Here is a 23,033-nt window from a genome sequence, read left to right as displayed (position 1 = left end):
CACGAATGAGCTCACCCAGCGGTTTCATGTAGATGTTGAACAGGAGGGGAGAGAAGACTGACCCCTGAGGGACTCCACAAACGAGAGACCTCGGGGCGGACCTCTGCCCTCCCGTCAACACCGACTGTGAGCGGCCCAGGAGGTAGGAGAACTACCGTAAAACAGTGCCTCCCACTCCCAACCCACTGAGACGCCGCAGTAGGATACCATGGTCGATGGTATCGAAAGCCACTGAGAGATCTAAAAGGACTAGGACAGAGGAACATCCTCTGTCCTGAGCCCGCCAGAGATCATTCACCAGTGCGACCAATGCTGTCTCCGTGCTGTACCCGGGCCTGAAACCCAATTGGTACGGGTCCAGATAATCAGTTTCCTCCAGGAACAGAGGAAGCTGATGCGCCACCACACTCTCAACAACCTTCACCAAAAAGCGAAGGTTGGAGACCGGACAATAGTTATTTAAAACAGCCGGGTCCAGGGCAGGCTTCTTGAGGAGGGGCCTCACCACCGCCTCCTTCAAGGCAGCGGGGAAGATACCCTCCTTCAAGGAAGCAGTTATTACTGCCTGGAACCAGCCTTGTGTCTCCTCCCGAGCCGCATAGACCAGCCCAGGAGGGGCACGGGTCCAGTAAACAAGTGATGGAGCTCAGTCTCCTCATAATCCTGTCCACGTCATCGGGAGAAACAGGGTCGAACTCAGTCCAGATAACATGCTCAAGATACACGGGAGTATCGGGAGACTCCCATCACAACTCGTGCGGCTGCATTCTGCACCAGCTGAAGCCTCCGTGTGGTCCTCAAGGGCAGCCCCATGTAGAGAGCATGGCAGTAGTCTATCCGGGAGGTCACGAGCGCATGAGTGACTGTGCGTAGGGCATCTTGGTCCAGATAGGGCCACAACTGGCGTACCAGGCGAACCTGGGAAAAAGCCCCCCTGGCCACGGCTCCTATATTAGAATATGGAACCATTCTCCTGAAGGTAATAGTTATGCCACCATGTTGCTATCAATAGGATTATCCTTGTGATGGAATGCAGTAAGGAAGTGAGTCCATTCCAGAGGAGCAAGAGGCAACTTAGTCCAGATAATACATGTGAGAGAAAGAGAGTGAAGACAGTCCTTCCTTAATAATTCAAAGAGTATTTTGAAGATGCAGATAGTAGAGTCCTCAGTCTGGCAAGACTTTGTCTACAGATGTGAAACAATAAAGAACTTAGCTGTGAGGAATCACCAAGTGTTTTGGTTTTGGGCCTGACAATCCTCCATGAATTTGTCCCGTTCCATTTTAAAGCTAAACTGGTGTTATCACTATATCTATGTAGTTTATGCTCTGTGAGAATTTTTTTTCACCTTTTGTCTGCGAATCTCCAACCATTCAGTTTTATTGATGACCCTGGATTCTAATGTGATTAGAAAGCAGAGAAGCTATTTGCTCATACCGCGCATCATTTTATAAACATCTATCATATCAGTTTTTACTCATTTTTATCTCCAGAAGATGGTAGAGGACAGGAAGGTCTGGAGGAACGTTGTCCATGGGGTTGCGATGGGTCAGACATGACTTCGCAACTAACAACATCTTAAATGAAACAGCACCAGATATGTAATTTCTCTGCTGCAATGTCCAAATTTAACATTCAGAAATCATGAAGGTAATTAGAATGAGACAGAATTAAAACATTACCAAATTGGTAGGTTGATGTTTCAGAGAACAGTGGACCAAGTTAGAAATATTCACGTCTGCTCTGCCTCCTCAATTTCACACCTCTCAGCAAATTTTACCCTTCCTGAGATTTTGCTGCTTGTCAATTATCCACAAAGATGCCAATTAGTTCTGCTGACTTGCCTTTTTTGAGGTCCTCCCCCTTTTCCTTCTTGCCAACTTCCTGGCTTCTCCCACAGAATCACTGGAAATTTTTCAAAAAAATTCTGCACAAAGAAGAAATCAGAAAAAAAAACCCTACAACAATAACAACTGGTTCAAATTTGTTGGAAATGAAGTGCTATCCACTTTTCCACCTTAGCTACCTCCCGGTTATGTAATGGTATAGCCAGTCTCTTCCTGAATTAGACACAGACAGGATATGTAAGGAAGAGTCCCTGACAGAACACAAGTGTCCTACTCAGTATAACTGGGAATGATATTGCCATCCTTTTCAAGCTGATCTCCTTTGCTAGAAGAGAATAGCCTTGACACTTTGTACAATTGAGAACATGACAACTGGACTTGAGTCATGGCAACTGGACTTTTTTTTCTTTTTGATTTCACTGCTTCAGAGACTGAAGTTACTTAGATAAGCAACGATTCAAACCAAACAGAAAGAGAAGTCCAGTTGCCATGATTCAACTTGCAGACAACAATATCTGGATGATTCAGAATCTTCATCAACACAGCTGATAACAATTTATTATGCTGATAAACTATGCATTGGCGCATTCTTCCTGCTTAAGATATCATGGGCTGGGTAAATACATGACCAACAGCTACTATTAAAAATACAGTTTATCATTAGTCTTATTATTGCTATTATCATTCTAATAACACCATAGGAATAGCAGTTATGAGTAGATAATCTTAAAAGGATTATTTTACAGTTCTATGTGTCACTATTATTCTTACCAAAAGTGATTTCCAAAAGCCCTCCAATGAATTCATAAAAAAACAACAAATTTGAACCTTATTATTGTCACATTATTTCATTTTAGATTTCTCAAATATGTTTGCATACTATGACTCAAGATATCTGACTGATTTCTCATTCAAATAAAATGAAAATTACCTGGATCTTGCCGATACTGACTTTCTGGTTAGCCCTGGAATACTAATATGAAGAGATTTAACAAAACAGTTTTAGGGTTCCTTATAGGCATATACTCCATGCATCAGTGATCATGATTGCTGGGATGATCGGAGTTGTAGCTTTGAGCATTTGGAAGATATAATAAGAAATACTACAACTGGGACCAGCAACTCAGTCATTAAGCAAGTGGTCACTAAATGAAACCACAACTGTGCTTATGATCTTACTTCAGCTTTCCTTTGCTTAAAGGCCTGTGGAGGTTGTAGATGTGAAGATTGGTTGTAAAGTTATTTTTTCATCACTGTCCTAACTGTGAATGATTGGTAAATGAGGCAGTTGAGAAATGAAGTGTATCTGTACTCTAAGCAAGTGACTAACTGAGGCTGGGCCTGGAAGAAGAAATAACAGTCACTACCTCTTTCACTTTTAATGCAGTATCTATTGAAAAATACAGGGATATTATTTATTTTTTATTTATTTTAATTCCATTTATATCCCGCCCTTCTCCGAAAACTCAGGGCGGCTTTACAAACTTAGCAGTAGCCTTCATTCTATGTATATGCCTGCTTATTAGGGCTTTCACACACACCCCAAGCGGCATTATTACAAAGTCAGCTTATTGCCCCCAACAATCTGGGTCCTCATTTTACCTACCTCGGAAGGATGGAAGGCTGAGTCAACCTTGAGCCTGGTGGGACTCGAACCTGCACTAATTGCAGGCAGCTGGTGTTACTTAAGGAGGCATTAGCCCACTGCTCCACCAAGGCTCTTATAATTATCTCCTAGAGTTATACATTTATATAGGTATATAGATAGGATAAATCTTGGTGATCATCTAATCAACCTCAGTGGTCAACTCCAGCAATGCTGGATCTTTGATAGATGATGTCCACTTCTTTTTAAATATTTCCAGTAATGGATTCTCCAAGCTAGCCTGTGTCAAGTAAAAAAAAATTGAGCATAAAAAGCAAATGTTTAGCTCTGTCTTTAAGCTGTGCTTGTTGAACAGAATGGTGGAAAGTACTTCTCTAGGCTCGGTCAAATCCATTTGTAACAAGGCCACTTTATTTTCCCATTCTTGTGCCCTCCATTGTGCCTTTTCTTTTCTTTTTTTGAAAAAAATAAAGATCCCATTGAAGTTATTAAGTTTCTATTAGTTTAGTTTTTAAGTGTTCTTCTCTTTCTAGCTGTCTGATTTGTATTTATACAAATACAAAATATATTAGTTATACACATGTCCTGTCGGCCCTAATATGGAATATAGTGACATAAAGATCCCCGCCATACTTAGTAGTATATTTAAAAAGAAAGATATGACTTCACCCACACATTTGCATTTGACTTACATACATGCCTGAAGCTATTCTCTTTTGCAGTAAGCAATGTTATGCAAAGAGAAAAAGGGAATAAGAAATTATAGAAATAATAAATTAAATAAATTAAAACATGGTATAAGAAAAAATAGCTAAATATAATTTATAGAAATATCAATCACTGTAATTCTTAGTATCTTCCTATCCTTACCAACCATCCTTATGTCCATGATGTCCAGACATTACGTACGTCTTATAATCCAATCATAATTGGATCATAAATCCAATCATAAATACCATCCAGTCATAATTTCCTATTTTCTCCTTCCACTTGTAGTATTCATTCTTCCTTCATATATTTGTTTTGCTATTTGATTGGACTAGATGACCTCCAAGATCCCTTCCAACATCATCATCATCATCATCATTTATTATCATTATCATTATCATTATTATATCATCATTTTATTATCATCTTCATCATATTTATACATGTCTCTATGCCTTGGTGAAGAATAAAATCTGTCTGGTGCATCCCCCAAACTGTGTTTGTCAGAAGCCCCTTGGAGAGGTCATAAATGGGGAGCATGTGACCTCAGCATGCAGCAACTGTTGGAAATATATGGCAGTTGCCAAGCATCCAAATTTTGATCATATGATCTTGGGGACATTGCAACAATTGTAAATATGGGGAGGAGTTATAAGACACTTTTTTCAGTACCATCATAACTTTAAATGGTCATTAAATGAATGATTACTCATAGTCAAGATAATCCTCAATTTACAACACAGTTGGGAGTGGAGTTTTCAACACAAGTCAGTGCAATCTTAAAGTAAGATCATGTGACTGTATAAAATTTTATAACCTTTTTTTAACCATGGACATTAACTGAACCTGGCTTCCTTGTTGGAAGCTAGCTGGGAAGGTCACAAATCATGATTCCATGATGGCAAGACACTGCAATCCTCATAAATGTGAACCAACTGCCAAGTGCCTAAATTCAATCATGTGATCATGAGAGTGGTGCAGTAATCATAACTTCAAGGATGGGTCATAAGTCCAAGGCCATTGTAATTTCCAACCATTGTTAAATGAGTAGTTGTAAGTCAAGGACTATTTGCATCTGTATGAAAAAAAGAATTTCTGCAGAACCTAAACAAGAAATTAAAATGATCTAAAAATACCATTGGACGCAAAAGTTACTATGCATTAAAATCCTGCCTAGGAAACAATCTGATCTATCTGTTGACTAATAGAGAACTGTGCTAGTCCAATGACGGGCTTGCACCACTAGAACACTGATCAGTATGAGGCAAACATGGGGTTCTCTCTTGGGGCAGATCAACAGAAGCAGACAGCCATAGCGTCTTCATTTTTAAGATGGTGCCCTCTTTCAACCTTTCAGCTGCTTAGAGGATTCCACTTTTCAGTGGCCCAATTCTGCTGAATATACTGTCAGCTCTTAATTGGGTTTCTCCTTCCTCACTCCCAATGTGGAAGACAATCAGTACATAAGTATAGTAATTATTAAGTTAGCTCGTTACTATGCAATATTCAGCTTGGTATCAAGTTCTGCTCGCTACTTTACCCCACATAATTGTCTGACCTGGAAGAAACAGTTCATTTAGATGATAACATGGCCAAGGAAAAATACCAGAGATTGGTTCATGGGTCACCTGAAGCTTTAGTTGGATATATGAATATACATATATCTTGTTAAAAACCACCTTGATGTTTCATTAATATGTTTTTTTGTATTTTCTATTTATATATGCCCTGTTCACCGCCCTGAGTCCTGCGGGAGAAGGGCGGTATATAAATTTAATAAATGAAATGAAATGAAATGTTGAACAGCAAGATGGATTTCCATTAAGAGTCGCCTCACAGTGAGATGGTTGGCAAATAAATGTAATAAATAAATAAATAAAGTCATTTTAATAGTTTTAATATTTTAAATGAAATATTTTATTTTATTAAGTGAAAGATAAGCAGAATGGAATGTTGAATCAGAACAATCTTGTTTAGTAATGAGCACAATATATATAGATCAAGAGATTCTCTGCTGATACTTAAAAGAATAAGTTTATTTTCAAAATGTGAAGGTGTCTGGGGAAATAAAAGGACTCATCAAACAGTGTTTCTGTGATAATCACAGATTTATGAGTCCAATTCTCAGCACTACAAATATGAAAGTAAACCTCAGATGTAAGATCTTATTTTTAATGAAGTTTGGACTTGGCTGTGTTCCTGGGCAATTTTCTACACACACACACACACAAACACACACAGAGACACATATATTTATTTAGTGGCTTCACCAGATAAGATTATCTTTGCTGATCATTCCCTTCCCTTAACCCTGAACCTCTGGCATCATGGTGCTTAGTAAAAATTGTAATTTCCACAGTTCTCCCAATTATATCTCTCCCTGTTGAGTATAGTATGACTCTCTTAGAAACATTTTGGAAGTAGGATTGAAACATTATCAGATGAAGAAGGACATTTTTTTCTGCCAGAGTCTTTCATAGAATTCTAGAGTTGAAAGGAGTCACAAGTATCATCTAATTTAATGTTTCTCAACCTTGGCAACTTTATGAAGTGCGAACTTTATTGCCACGGTTGAGAAATACTGAGTTGCTACATCTTCTTCAATGTGCAGGAAAACCAATTAAACTATCCCTGAGAAGTGGCAATCTAGCTGCTCTTAAAAATCTTTAGATATCAAGACCTCACAGCCTCCAGATTTAGATTTTCCATTGCTGTATAGATCTTATTATCAGCTTTACTGTATATAGTCCTAATAATAATACACTAATGTAGTGTCACTTAATTCTAGGATATTTCATCAGTTTAGGAATCAACTTGAAAGAGATCTAGATAGAAGAACATCTAAATCTTTTGGTTGATCATTAGGTAATCTTCATACATTGGCAAGGCTTTTTGAGTCCAATTTCTTCAACAACAAAAGCAGAAAATTTCAAGGATGTAACTGAAGGTGGATTATTATGAGATTTCTGGTAGACTTTTAAATAAGAAAAAACCTGCTTTGGGACCAAAGCTAATAGGTTTGTTTTCATCATATTTAAAAAAAAATAATTATTTGTCATTTTCTTTACTTCACACATTTTCATACTATCTATAGAATAAATGTATACTGTGGGTGTTCTCTGAGTATGTAGAACCTACTGCCTTACTTTTGGTTATCTCTATTAGACAATCAATGCATCTATATTCAAAAAGAATTATCATTGTTAAAAATTATTACTATATTAAATAGGGAAAATGTGAAAAGGAGAACTAATACACTTGCATGATTATAGCAATATATTATATTTCAGATTGCATTTTGTTTTCAAATACAGATAACAATCTATATAATAGTCTGTTTGCTTGTTTAAGTCTTACCTTGCCACAAGATGTCATGGCCAGAGCTAACTGGTACCAGAGATGAAATTCACCAAATGCAAGCTTCATTGCTCGTTCTAAACACTGGGGAGAAAAAGTATAGATTATACTTACATATACATATACACACACACACACACACACACACACACACACACACACACACATTGCTGGATTCACTTTCTCATGTCTTTCCTTCTTTTCTAGTCTGGTTCATCTGTTGTATGGTTTTGCTTTTATTATATTGTTTTATATTTTGCTTATTATAGCATAAGCCACTCTGGGGTTGGTTGGCACCAAATAAATAAATAAATACCTCAGAAAGCATGACATACTGTCCTCTTCTGCCTAGAGTGATACTCAGAAGATCATAAACTGCTGATGCACTCTGGAGACTGATGGCTCGATCATCTTTCTGATCAGGAGCTCGGCTGATTACTGCATCCTGGTTTGCCTGAGAATGAATTCAAATGTTTTAAAAGAGGACCAAACGTATCTTAGAAAGGCCTTCAGCTCTCTATATGGGCCCAAGGAAACATAGTACCAAATGATGTTTCCAAGACTATTTCAAAAAGGCAGATTACAAAGAAAGGCCAGGCAACACTATTGTCATATATAGTGAAAAAAGTGAACATAATAATAATCATAAAAGTCTTTTTGCAATGTCTGCTGTTTTCCGAACTGACATTTAAACATAATTATCCTACACTTTAGTCCTATTATTTCTTACTTTGCACATCATTTTACTCTATGCAATACTTAATGCTCCTAGTCTATGTGTCTTAGGGTTGTTTTATTCTACAATAGTCCTTTTCAAATTCACACTTGTTTTTGTTTCAGAAATAGAAACATATATATTTGCAAGGTTATATGCCACTCTAGAAATCCCTCAAGTCAGAAAGAGGTCCCAAAATAGTAACTACATTTGAATAAAGGTGAAATAAAAACCTTGCTGGATTAAATCCAGAGCCTATTGAACCCAATCTGTTGTTTCCCACAGCAGCCTCTGGGAAGCCCACATACAGGATGGAGTATAACAACCTTCTCCCACTGCTGTTCCTCAGCAACTGATACTCAAAGGCATCAACCACTGAATATAATTTTAACATAGGGGTACAGAACTTATGACTACTGAGTTAAAGGCAGATATCAGATCAAATGTTGCAGTGTTCAAATGGAAAACAACTATACCTGTGTCTAAATCTATATTGTCCCTGGATGAACACATCTGTTCCCCATGTGAACAACTACTTGGGATTTGTTTTCATTGAGTTTTTCAGTACAGGGCTGATGGTTGTTTTTAATTTGCGTTCATAGTTTTATTATTACTGAAAGATGGCCGTAACCACTGTGGCAATGGAATTTATGTGGCTGGGCTGGTCATTTCTGCCAGCAGCTCTGAGATATTTTGGAGGCCATTTAGCTCAGCAAGAGCCAAGAAAATTAAAAGTGGTTAATTTTTATCTACTATCTTATAGTTTTATATACACCATCTGCACAGCATTTCATCTTATATCCTCTTCTTGAATTTCATTATTTAACATTTCAGCAAAAGAAAAAAACCCAGTGAAGAAATAAAATTGATTGAGAGACAATATATTACTAATTTATAACATAATTCTGAAAGATAGAGGTAACTGTCTGGTTGGTTTGTTGGTTTTTATATGATACTAAGGAGTAAGCCAAGGGACGCGGTGGCTCAGTGGGTTAGGACACTGAGCTTGTCGATCAGAAAGTCGGCAGTTTGGCGGGTCGAATCCCGAGTGCCGCGTAACAGAGTGAGCGCCTGTTACTCGTCCCAGCTTCTGCCAACCTAGCAGTTCGAAAGCATGTAAAAATGCAAGTAGAAAACTAGGGACCACTACGGTGGGAAGGTAACAGCGTTCCATGCGCCTTTGGCATCTAGTCATGCCGGCCACATGACCACGGAGACGTCCTCGGACAAGCACTGGCTCTTCGGCTTTGAAACGGAGATGAGCACCGGCCCCTAGAGTTGGAAACGACTAGCACGCATGTGCGGGGGAACCTTTACCTTTAAGGAGTAAGCAAATCATTCACCACAAAAAAAAAACAGATCTGAAATTTTAGGGGACAAGTGAGTAGGAGGAATTTCAGTAGGGGTTTTTTTTGTTGTTGTTTTGTTTTGCTTCTTTGTGATTTTAACTATGATCTACCTATTTTAGTTCTTACACTATAATTTTTACTTCTGCCCATCCCTACATGGCAGGAAACTGACCATCAATGTTCAGCTTCCAGAATCACAAACAAAACTGAAGGACCTTGTGTGAGAAAGACTTGTGTAACTTACTTGATGAAGGATAAGAAACAAAATTGCTTTGGAAATGATTCTTTTGTGTGTCATAATCAACTGTATTTCTTTATCCCAGAGTAAATGAAAATTTAAAAGACACACACTAAGATATGTCGAGATGTATAGATAACAGTGTTAATTAACATCTTTCCATTTTGAATACTGTACTATTTAAAAGTTTCTGCATCAGTAACACTGCTGCACCATTCATTTGTGAAAAATAGCTACACTGAACAAGCCCCCACATGTTCTGAAAACTGATAATCAGCCTCACATCAGAGTCAGCTATTTTAAGCATTTGTCACCGAGCCAAACTAGGAACGTTAAAGCAGTGCCTTAGCACAGAATGCCTTAGCACAGATAAAATATTCACTTGAATGAGCAAATTACCATAATTTGGGGGATTACCAAAAATAAAAGATACGTGTAACCCCATCTAAAGGCTTAGTGAAATATGGGCCAGACTGGGCACTGTGCAAACGGAACACAAATAGACTTCAGATCCCAGGAATCTATCCAAAATACTAGAGTGAAATCCAGAAATCCACAAAAAAAAAGAAAACAACAAATGGAGCAATGTTGTCATTCCCATATGTTTCAGGAATATCTGAAAAACTTCAACATACAGTCATACTTTAAACTTAGTTATACATTAAGGCAGAAGCTTGTCCACCCCAAAGATAAAACACCAGACATAAACTGAGCAATGTGGTACAGGCAATGCAATGCAACAAGATATGCTCAGACTTGTAAATTGGGGAAACAAAACAACCACTTCATGGCACAACACAGAACAAACCCATCAGGACAAGATTCAGCACTCCTTCTGCGTTTGAAAGACAAAGGTCCCTCTTTTGAAGAAACAAAGTCCACATTCTGGACAGAGAGGACCACTGATTTGAAAGAGGAGTCAAAGAAGCCATCTATGTCAAACCTGAACAGCTCTCCCTCAACAGAGGGTGAAGATACAACACCGCCTATCTTCTGTTTACAACGCAGTCCTTCCAGCACTCCCAAGAAGGTTCCATTTGCATTCTGGTTCAGATGACTTTGAGGATACAGATAAACCTTCAAGTGGCCTCAATGACTCTCAGAGAGCTAATGACTGACCCTCAGAGTGCTAACGATGACTACAAAGAATATAAAACCTACCAGTCCCCACCAGTCAGTTAGAACAGAAAAAGCTTCTTGGATGAGAAGCAAAACATTTTCAAAGAAAAAAATCAAGTCCAGATGCCTTTTGGAAAAAGCATCTTTGGGACAACCATGACCTGGTTGATTGAGACTCTCCATTGACATTTATCACAGTAAAACAAAGTTCATATTCTTTCCACACATAAATGTACTTAATTCCTCTTTATTTCAGGATAAATTAATGGGGAGACCAGAGGAGCATAATTTGCTGAAAATTATACTCATGATACTACAGATTCTCTGTCCCCTCCCCATTATAACATTTAAGTAAAGGGGTGATACCAACCATATAGCTGAATAACATGCATTGGCAGAATGTAGCATATATAGGATTGCATTCATATACATTAGGAATCTGTAGATTCAGCTGGGCTTCTCACCAATTCAAGAATAATTGTTCAAGTGGTAGAAAAGCCCCTGGTTTCTAGAGATCAGCTCCAAATCAGAATAAACAGTGACCATGGAATTAACAGCCCTTCAAATGTGAGTTCTGTCAGATGAGGCTGATAGGAATTGGGGTCTAACAGCTTCTGGAATCTAGGAATTACTTACTGCTGGAATAAACAATACTAGGTTGAGTCTTGCCTGTAAATTCCTATGTACCGGAGATCTCACTTTGTTTCTCTTTCTCTCTGACATAAATCACCCATTAATTATAAGAATCCTATTTAATTGAGACAGAAAATATGCCTTTTGAATGAAAAGGGTTAAATTGAATAAGTAAATTATAAATAAGAACAGTTGTTCCAAGATCAAATGCCAGGTAGCCATGATATTAACATTGCGTGAATTATTCAAAGCTCTTGTTACATTCAACACAATATTCATTAGACTTAGCCAGAGACTGCATGTTTCAAATAAAAAGAGAGACGGCAGTCAGCCTTAACTGCACCACTTGTGATCTCTTGTGCTAGTGTGAAGCATGTCAGGGAAATAGCAAATTGAAAGGAACACATTGCTAACCAATAGCGTGAAATCCAATGCCACGAACATGGACCATATCAGTCATATGAATTATATTTCACGGTACCAGAGAAGAAAAAAGATTTTCTATACATAAATTGAAACATTGCAAAATGATTGTGGATTTTGTGGAGGTGGTGAGGGTGGGAGAGAGAGAAAAAAATGTTGATGGGAAAATGTTCCTTGTCTAACTCCATTTCTAATTTTTGCTAATATTAAGCAGCACTTGGAACTAACTGCAAAAGTCACTGGGGGGTGTATACAGTTAAAACAGGCTTGGAGTGATTTTTAAGGACAGCCTTTTTATTTGCACCAACTTGGTTTCACCATGCATTCTGTAAGCATTAGGCACTGCATATTTAAGCATAAATACTTTTGATTTATTCAATGCCTTAAAATGTGCAGTGTGAAAACAAAAGGAAGATTTTACACAATTGGGCATTGAAAGTTTGTGACTCATGTCCTTAAAAGAAATAAATAAAATTAAAAAAATAAGACTTCCCTTCATAAAGCATCTTCATAATCTCATATAGTATTTTTTTACAAGAATAACAAGCCAAAGGTATTGACTAATTCTGTTGAACTAGACGTAGGGCTCATTGTCACAACCTGCTGGTAAATGGCACAAACACAGTAGAGGCTACTTTTGAGGGACATGTCTTCATGACATTACCTTCTACTCATCATCAGCCTTCTTCTGAAACATCTTCAGGTCATCTTTAGCTGTTCTAGTTCGGAGTTGTGTTTTCCCTTTTGTCCTGACTCAGATCTCCTATGTGGACAATATAGGACAACCTTAAGAATCAGGTTGGGGATGCTGCTACTCATCTCCAATTACCCTGTTAAGTCCACTGGGGCATTGAACTTTTATGGCTTTGGCTGGCAGAAAGACCTTGTTTCTGCAGCATATTTCTCTTTTTGATAGGCCTATCAAAGTCATGGTGGATTGAATACAGATCTTTCAGGAAATCAAGAGGTTAAGATTAAGGATGCCTTTAAAAATCTACCATTCCAAGCCTGGGCCTTTTTGGGGTATGTGATGAAGCACAATTTTAATAACCTTAGTAGCAGTCCACATGGAAACTGATGTCCACCATAAATGGAAGGCATCAAGACTGATCAAAGGAACAAAATTATTTCAGCTCCAGAGATTGGTAGGGCCAGTCTCTGCGATGATGTGATGAGTTGGTCCTCATTTCTGAGGCAGAAGGAAAGAGAAAGTCTTCAGAGGAAGATGTACTTTTGTAATGGAATGTTGTGCGGTAGTAGCCAAAAAAACTAATACAATCCTTTGTTGTATGAACAGAGGTATAGAATCAAAATCACATTAAGTATTAGTACTGCTTTATAAATCCTTAGTAAGGCCATACCTGGAATACTGCATCCAGTTTTGATACCACATTACAAAAAAGATGCTGAGACTTTGGGAAAAAGTGCAAAGAAGAGCAACTAAGCTGATTAAAGGCCTGGAGACAAAAATATATGAAGAACGGTTGCAGGAATTGGGTATGGCTGGGGAAAAGAAGGACTAGGGGTGACATGATAGCAGTATTCCAACTTTGAGGGGCTGCCACAAAGAAGAGGGGGTCAATGGATGGAAACTACTCAAGGAGAGAAGCAACCTGGAAATAAGGAGAAACTTCCTAACAGTGAGGACAATTAATCAGTGGAACAGCTTGCCTTCAGAAGTTGTAGGTGCTTCATCACTGGAGATTTTTAAGAAAGGACCAGACAGCCACCTGTCTGAAATGGTATAGGGTCTCCTTCTTGAGCAGGGGGTTAGACTAAAAGACCTCCAAGGTCCCTTCCAGCTCTATTCTGATTGAATTTTGTAATTAAACTTGTATTTGCTGCAAAGGAGACTGGAAACTTCTTTATATTTCTTTTTATCTCTTTTTCCTTTTTCTGTACTTTCCCCCCTTTTTCTCTCTTCATTTTTTAATTCTTTATTCTGTATTTTCATTTTAAAACTTTTTATAAAATTTATTTTTTTAAAAAAAAGGCCTGGGAGAAAAACCTGTTGATGATTTCAAATTTATTGAACACTCTCCTATTTTACCCAAAGGGGGAAAAGAAAGGGCACAGAGCACAGTGATGATGGTTGTATGCTTTTTTTCTCTTTAGATTTTTGATAGAATTCCTTGTCCTTTGATAGAGTCATTTATTACATTTGCTATGCATCAAGAGATTAATAAGACTCGAGCAAAAATTGCTGAATGACTTCAACTTGCAAATGCTACATTTTTGAAAAAGGCTGATACACTTCAGGGGGAGTGTTTGGTGGGGTCTTAGGGGTTGGTTTTTTTTCTCAGAACAAGAACAGATGAACCTTTTTGTAGTATTAAGTAAGTGGTTGACATCTTCCCCATTAAACCAAGATTTTGTTAGAAAGAAGATCAAAGTCAATAAAGAGACTTACTTATTGATAAATGGCCAAGGTATATATATCAAGATTCCAAGATTTTATAAGCTAATTCCTTTCTCACTCTAATAAAATTGTCTACTCTAAATATGTGAGAAACTTATCTTTTTGATTGCAAGATGCTTGACACAAATGTTCAGGAAACCTACTGGTAGGGTTAGTTTTCCAACTGATACATGACATTGAGTCTAGAATCTATCAGACACTATTCTGAAAGTATTCCATATTAGACTGTGTGTGGGTAGCAACATTGCCTGGTTTCTTTGCGGAGATGTGATAATGATGAGTTATGGGGGCAGCATAGTTTATGTAGAAATAACTCCTAACTCAAGAATATGAGGAAAAGGTGTTAATGTGGTCTTTTAACAGTACACGTAAATATACAGCTATCCTAGACTGCAAAAGAAATATGATTGATCATGGTGTATCTATTCACACTATATGAACATGTAAAATTTTATTTTGCTTCAAAGTAATTGGATCGTAACTCTCATGAGCAATTAAGCTTGTCAGCCTCAGAAATTCCTTTAAACCACATTTTGCAAAGGCTGTGTTCATTAACACAGCCGTTGTAGGTAATGGTACCCAGTTGATCTATACTATTAGCATTTCAGGAAGCCTGCTGTTTTATTAAAAGCACTGGTCGTTTTTAAAAATTTCAGTACAGGCAAAATAAAATTTAGGTAGGAAGACAATACAAAAGATAAACTGAAATCAAAAATAGTAGGCACAATACGTCTATTCTTTTGATTCTAAATAGCTCTACAAACACCAATCTTGTATTTGTCTTGGCCCACAACATAACTGGAAACACAATGCCTTGCAGCCAAAAGTTTTCATGTGCAATGAGACAATTCCTCAGTCTTTAAAGAAACTAATTCTTCTACAACCATTGATCAGAAGGTTGGCCAGATTTATGCTCTATTCTTTTACTTTCATGGAGGCACAGAGTTTTAAAATCAACTAAAGGTAAAGAAACTTTTACCCCAATCCAGGAATGTCTGAGGGGTTAATAAAAATATCAAGGTGACAACCATGAATGGTGCACCCTTTTATATAAATCAATGTATGGTATCTACAGGTATGTATCAATCAATACACTGATACATACCCTGAGAACACCCCTGTTCTCATCTTCCTTTTATAGTTGGTAGGAAATGTAAAAATGGCGTGATTTAAGTTTAATAGATAACCTCCAAGGAAAGTCACCGTCCAGTCATGATGTACCCTTCATTCCATCAACCCATTTGACCACCATAAAAATGCTTGTAATCAAAGAAAAATATGTCAGTTCCATCTATTTTGATTCTCAGTCACCTGAAGATGAACCTGCCCCATACAATTGCTCCCAAGTAAGCCTGAATAATTCATATTTGCATATATTTCAGAAACATATACAACTGCTCTAATACAAGCATTATACAGAACACTGTAATGTATTATTATGATATGTTATATTGCATTATGATATGCATATATACAATATTAATTGTATTGTATTAATTGATAATATAACATCATATAATACAAATTAAATATGATGCTTACCTAAAAGTATCCAAATTAGGACAGCAAATTGCCATACCCCCTTGCATTCAAGGCCAGCCATTTTGATACTGGTATACATAAGCCATTCTCCTTTTCTCTGCTACTATAAATGGCTTTCAAACACATCAGGCTAAGGCAAGATCCAAGAGCTGCAGAATGGGCCTATCCACAACTACTTATATTGTATACAATGGAATGTTTTTATTTCTTGGATTGAATAGGAAAGGCAAAAAGATGTAAGCACCTCTCAGTTCTTAATTCTAAGCTGCCAGGCCACAACAAACAGGGCACTAGAAGTATTAGGGTGCTGAATTGTTGGAAGTGCTCCGAATAAATCTTAGAATTGCACTATAAATGACTAGCATAGCTAGCTTTTCACAACACCTGCAGTCAGCTACGTAAAGCATCACTTCAGTTTGTTCACCCTCCAATTAAAATGAAACAAATTTTCACATAACTGTTTAGGATTTCAGTCTTGGGAATGAACTCCATGTACGGTCACCATAAAGCCAGTTCTGTGTTTTAATCTCCTGCTGTTTATTTTACTTATTTAATGCTTAGAAAAGCATTACAAAGTCTGTCTTACTTCTCCAGAGATGTATCATCCATTAATCCATCAAGTCCAGGAAAATGGATTCAGAATTTTTTTAAAAGAAACAAACAAACAAACAAACAAACAAAAGACTGCTTTCTCATTAAGCCTATTTTGGGATGGGGATGGAAAAAAAATCATCCCCTGTGACACTAAGAAAGATTCACCAGATTGAGTCACATTTTCTATTACATTTTTCAAGCAATTCATTCAATGCTTACTTAAAATTGAGCACCATTCATGATACTTCAGGAAAACCCCCCACAACCAATTCCTCTCTATCAGAGGTGATTGTTTTATGTTTAATCTATAGGTATGCTTTTGTGGACATGAATTGAATCCTAGTTTAGAAAAGACACCTGGAATTCCCTTCATAAAAGCATAATGGTGATTATTATGAAATGTTTAATTGCTAACCTTCTTTATAGCTATTTTATTTTGCTTACCATGGATTCGCTGATCAGGAGGAGGAGGAGAGCTTCTTCGACGTTGTCATGGGGGCTATAGATGCTGAAAGACAAACAGGCTTTTTCAAAATATAAGCAACAATAAGAATTATGCTCATGGGAGACTCTTGTTAATAGCACCACAGGATTAGTAATGTGAAACATCTCATGCATGATTAATTTGTTATATAATAGTTTCTTCAGACTGGAATGACTAAAAGCTACAGAGGAGATAACTCATCTCTGACAAGGAAGAGCAAATGATTGGTCAAACACTCTCTATTCATGAAACAATTTTGCTCCTGGGTGTTCTGACTGTAATGAACCTAAAGCATTTGGGGCCAGATTGCCTGTACATGGACCAGCTTATGAGAACATTGCAACTGAGGGATGATCCTTCAGAAAGAGCTGGTTGACGGATGAATTCCAGGACCTGTCTGATTTGGCCCCCTCATATTTCCAGCAAGATACGTGTGGCATTATCTCTATTATATGACTCAGTCATTCATTTTAAGTGATACTCTTCTCCAGTGCTTTTTTTGTAAAAGAAAAAGGTGCCGGAACTCACACATGTCATACAACCTGCCTTGCCTACCCTACAAGGTTCCATCCAAAAAATGTGCCGGAACTCTATTCTGAGTGTTCTATGACAAAAAAAGCCCTGCTCTTCTCAGTGTCACTGGCAAACTTCCATTTGTCCCTCTCTGTTCAATTGATCTATTAATGTAAGGGAATTTTAAAGGCCTTTAACAATTAATTTTTATAGTTATTTTAATTTCTGATGTTACTCTGTGTGGTTATGTATTTCATATAGGATGTTTTACCTAGTTAGTATTTGTTCTATGCACTGCAACCTACCCCAAAGAGTAGGTGTTAAACTGATTTAAAATTCCAGATATAAAGTTTAGCTTATTTTTCTTCTAAAACTATTACCAGAGACCTCTAACAGAAGACTTATTATTTCTAATTAATAGCTCTCTTCCCCTTCAGTAATTAGGATGTTTTAAAAATTTGGTGAACTCCTAGGTCCGTACTTATCTCCAGCGTGTTGCTGTAGTTTTCCACGCAAGGTAGTACAAATATAAGCTTTGTCCTCTTTCTTCATGAACTCAGGAAGTGGGTCAGATAAAGGACTCCAGTAACAATCTTCACTTAGGGAGTGGAGGAGCAGCTCTGCCAGTTGTTTGGTGGCTGTCTAGTGAAGAATAGAAAATACATTCTGAAAAACTCAAAAGCCAGATTTCATCTTATGCTGTGAGCCAGTATAAAACATGGAATCCATTGCGTTGCACAAGAAAGAATAAACAAAAGTAAGTATTAAGCAAGGGAGCTCTAAAGAAGCCAACACAATCATTTCTGTTGCTCAGTATATGTGTTTATGGGTGTTAGCATGCATACCTTAAAGGTAAGGTAAAGGTAAAGGTTCCCCTGCACATGCGTGCTAGTTGTTTCCGACTCTAGGGGTCGGTGCTCATCTACGTTTCAAAGCCAAAGAGCCAGCGCTTCTCCGAGGACGTCTCCGTGGTCATGTGGCCGGCATGACTAGACACCAAAGGCGCACGGAACGCTGTTACCTTCCCACCGTAGTGGTCCCTATTTTTCTACTTGCATTTTTACATGCTTTCGAACTGCTAGGTTGGCAGAAGCTGGGACGAGTAACAAGCGCTCAACTCTGTTACGCGGCACTCGGGATTCGACCCGCCAAAGTGCCGACCTTCTGATCGACAGGCTCAGCGTCCTAACCCAGTGAGCCAACGCATCCCTTTATGCATCCCTTATATGTTTAGAATTAGGCTTTTATGGCACTTCAGTATAGAAAGCAGTGGTAAATGTTGTTTGAAAATGGAACTTTTCTCTAAAAACATCTACTTCCTGTCCTTTCAATGGGGGTCTTCTTTACTGCACAGTTTAACAATGATGTTAGTTTGTTTCACTTTTGTTATGAATGACACCAAGCAAAAAAATAACTCTAGTTTTTATTTCTATTAACACAGTCTCTGGCAAAGCAAAGAAGAAAAAGCATGTTTTGCTCAGAATACATTTTCTGGCTACAAGTAAAATTTACACACTTTCATTCAACATTCCAAATTAATTAACTTAGAAATTTTGGCAGGTTAATTCTACCTCTAAACTTTTATGTCCATAATATTAAAACAAATTATTAAAATTATTGGTAGTACTATGCAAGAATCCAAGACCTTATCCTTCCAGGGCACATTAAACATCAGAAATAATGATACTGTTAATACATTATGGTACGTGTGATTATATTCAAATGTCACAATAAAACTCAGCATTGTGCACTTTTGCTCTCCAGATTAGTTCAATAAAAGATATTAGATTTTTTCCCCTTTCATTTTTATTACACAAAATAAGGGATACATCTGAATGTTAAGCTGTGATTATTAACAATAATTATAGAATATAATAGAGCTAGAAGGCACATTGGAGATCTTCCAGTCCAGCCCCCTGCTCAAGCAGGAGAACCTATACCATATCAAGACAGTTGATTGTCTAGTCTCTTTTTAAAAATCTCCAGTGATGGAGCACCCATGATTTCTGGGGGTAAACTGTTCCACTGGTTGATTGTCCTCACTGTCAGGAAGTTTCTCCTTAATTCCAGGTTGCTTCTCTCTTTGATCAGTTTCCAACCATTGTTTCTTGGCTTAATCCTCTGATAGTCTCTGCTATTTTTCTGCCTCTGCAAGTTCCATTGGTTCCTTGATTATCCCATCCATAAAGCTGGACAATCATTTTGGTTCCATTGCCTCCAGGGGTATAATCCCGAACATCCCTGTGACCTTTTAGCTACATCACATTTTACCCTTACCAATCAACTAAGTGGTAATCAGTGAAGTTGACACCAGTCACAAGCTGGCCCTCAAAAACCATCGACTCAGTTGATGCTACTGTACATCTTGGCACGAATGATCTGTCCCATAAAGATGTACTCTCTCTGCAGAATGATTTTTAGAGCTTGGGGCAGGAACTTAGTAGGATAGGCTGTAGGCTTACTTTTTTAGAGATTTTACCAGTATATAAGGAACAAAAAGGAAAAGGCCAGCATATAGCAGAGTTCAATGTGTGACTAAAGGAGTCGTGTAAAAGGGAAGGTTTTGGTTATATTAGTCACAATGACTGCAGCTGCTCTAATGAAAAAACTGTATAAAAGAGATAGTTTGCAGCCATCAAAGAAAGGAACTGAGTTACTTGACATTAAATTCACAGAATTTCTGGAGAAACATTTAAACTAAACAACGGGAACAATGAGTTAATTGATATAGATTAGAACATTTCTGTCCCCAGCAATCTAAAATTAATAGTATTATCAGTGCATGTAACACAGATGTTTGTGTGGGTAAGAATATCAACCTTGCTGTCAAGCAAAATCAAGGTTTTAATATTGAGTGCCATATCAAGTGCACTAATCGAACAGGTGATAAGGAAGTAGGGGAACTCAGGCATCCCACAGGGTACCTGAAAGTAAACACAGGGTCAGTCATAAAGACTCAAATGTCTATACACCAATGCACAGACTATGAGTAATAAACAGGGTGAATTAGAAATTTAAGTAAATGAGGGCAGATATGATATTGTTGCCATTACGGAAACTTGGTGGGATGAAACCCACAAATGGAACATACAGCTAGAGGAATTTAAATTATTTAAAAGAAACAGACCAAATAAAAGAAGAGGTGGAGTTACACTATATATAAGAAATAACTACATTTGTACAGAAATAGAACACAACAATGATGAAAACTGTCTTGAATGCAATTGGGTCAATATAAAAGAGGGGGGGGCAAATGACATTGCCATAGGTGTATACTATAGGCCACCCAACCAAACAGAGGAAATAGATGAACTTTGTGCTAGTCAGTTAACTAAGGTATGTAGGAAGCACATCACAATAGTAATGGGGGAGTTTAACTACCCTGACATCAACTGGGAGACAAACTCTGCACCAAGTGGAAAATCAAACAGGTTCCTGACAAACCTGGCAGACAACTTTGTCTACCAAAAAGTAGAGAAGGGAACTAGGGGATCAGCCATATTGGACCTAATACTCACTAACAGAAATGAAATGATAGAAGGTATTCAAGCTACAGGAAACTTGGGGGGGATGGTGATCATGCAATATTGGAATTCAACATTATGCAAGCACAAGCAATAGAACATAGTCAAACTAGAGTCTTCGACTTTTAAGACAGTTAATTTCAATAAACTTAGAGAGAGCTTGGGAAGGATTCCATGGATGAGAATCCTCAAACAACTCAAGAAGCTTGGGGAAATTTGAAATTATAAAGCCCAGTCTAGCACAATACCAATGAAGAAGAAAAATAACAGCTCTCAAAAGAAATCAGCATAAGTCAGAACTCTCTGATAAATTAAAAGACAAAAGGCACAAGTATAAAAAGTGGAAAGAGGGGCACATAACTAAGGCAGAATATCAGCAAATAACCCAAGCCTGCAAAGATGAAGTGAGGAAAGCTAAGGCTCAAAATGAACTAAGGTTTGCAACAAAAGTCAACAATAACCAAAAAAAAGCTTCTTTCAACATGTAAAAAACAAGAAAAAAGTCAAGGAAACAATTGATCCATTAGTGAGAGAAAGTGGCAAGAAGGTGACAAGCAACAAAGCAGAACTACTTAACTCATTTTTTGCATCCATCTTTACAGAGGGAAAAAACAGTCCAACTTATCAAAAACGATACTATAAAAAGCAGATTAGAAACACGAGTTAAAATGGGCAAGAAAATGGTAAGTGAGCACCTGTCCACCCTAGACAAGTTTAAATCACAAGGACCAGATCAATTACACCCCAAGGTTCTGAAGGAACTGGCAGATGTGATCTCAGAACCACTGAACTATATCTTTCAAAGATCCTGGAGCACTGGGGAACTACCGGAGGACTGGAAAAGAGCTGATGTAGTTCCCATCTTCAGAAAAGGGGGAAAAAATAGATCCAGGAAACTACAGACCTATCAGCCTGACCTCAATATCTGGGAAGATTCTGGAAAAGATAATCAAGCAACAAATCAGTGAACACCTAGAGGCAAACAATGTCATAACCAAAAGCCAACATGGGTTTGTCAAAAACAGATCATGCCAGACAAATCTTATTGCATTCTTTGACAAGGTGACAAAATTAGCGGACCAGAGGAATGCTGTGGGTATAATTTACTTGGACTTCAGTAAGGCATTTGATAAAGTAGACCACAACCTACTACTTGATAAGATAGAAAAATGTGGGTTAGACAGCATCACCATCAGATGGATTCCTAATTGGTTGACCAACTCAATGTGTCCTCAATGGAACTGCATCTACATGGAAGGAAGTATGCAGTGGGGTGCCCCAAGGCACTGTTTTACGACCAGTTCTCTTCAACATCTTCAACAATGATTTGGATGAGGGGATAGATGGGGAACTCATCAAATCTATAGATGACACCAAGCTGGCAGGAATAGCCAACACTCCAAAAGATAGGCTTAAGATACAGAAAGAACTTGACAGACTTGAACATTGGGTGTTATCTAACAAAATGAAATTCAATGGTGAAAAAAGTAAGGTTCTACATTTAGGCAAGAAAAACCAAATACACAGGTACAGTATAGGCCAGGGGTAGGCAACCTTGGCTCTTTTATGACTCGTGGACTTCAATTCCCAGAATTCCTGAGCCAGCATAACTGGCTCAGGAATTCTGGGAGTTGAAGTCCACGAGTCATAAAAGAGCCAAGGTTGCCTACCCCTGGTATAGGTAGTACCTCTCTCAATAGTAGTAGCTATGAGAGGGATCTTGAACAATCACTTAAATATGAGCCAGCAGTGTGCTGCAGCTGCCAAAAAAGCCAACACAGTGGTAAGCTGCATTAAAGGATGGAATGAATGCTATATTACAGGGAGGAAAGATACCCCCAACCTGGACAGAAGCTAATATTGTGTTACTTCTGAAAGAGGGTCAGGATACCATGATGACAAAGAATTATAGACCAATTTCATTATTAAATGAGGATTTTAAACTATTCACTGCAATTTTT

General features: G+C 37.8%; 1 protein-coding gene across 3 annotated transcripts in view; it reads right to left on the bottom strand.

The window, feature by feature from the left end:
- TTC7A (tetratricopeptide repeat domain 7A) overlaps positions 1 to 23,033 on the bottom strand; it is a 189,835-nt gene that overhangs the window by 137,101 nt on the left and 29,701 nt on the right. For all 3 annotated transcript variants that reach the window (XM_083370776.1, XM_083370778.1, XM_083370777.1), the window contains exons 7-10: positions 18,030 to 18,190; positions 16,996 to 17,059; positions 7,836 to 7,973; positions 7,520 to 7,603 (exon numbers count right to left, since the gene is read on the bottom strand). In XM_083370776.1, the coding sequence (XP_083226902.1) occupies positions 7,520 to 7,603; positions 7,836 to 7,973; positions 16,996 to 17,059; positions 18,030 to 18,190 (447 nt within the window). The remainder of the gene's footprint in view (positions 1 to 7,519; positions 7,604 to 7,835; positions 7,974 to 16,995; positions 17,060 to 18,029; positions 18,191 to 23,033) is intronic.

Source organism: Vipera ursinii (genome assembly GCF_947247035.1).
Source record: "Vipera ursinii genome assembly, chromosome: 1".
NCBI lineage: Eukaryota > Metazoa > Chordata > Lepidosauria > Squamata > Viperidae > Vipera > Vipera ursinii.
This window is presented reverse-complemented; position numbering and strand designations above follow the sequence as displayed.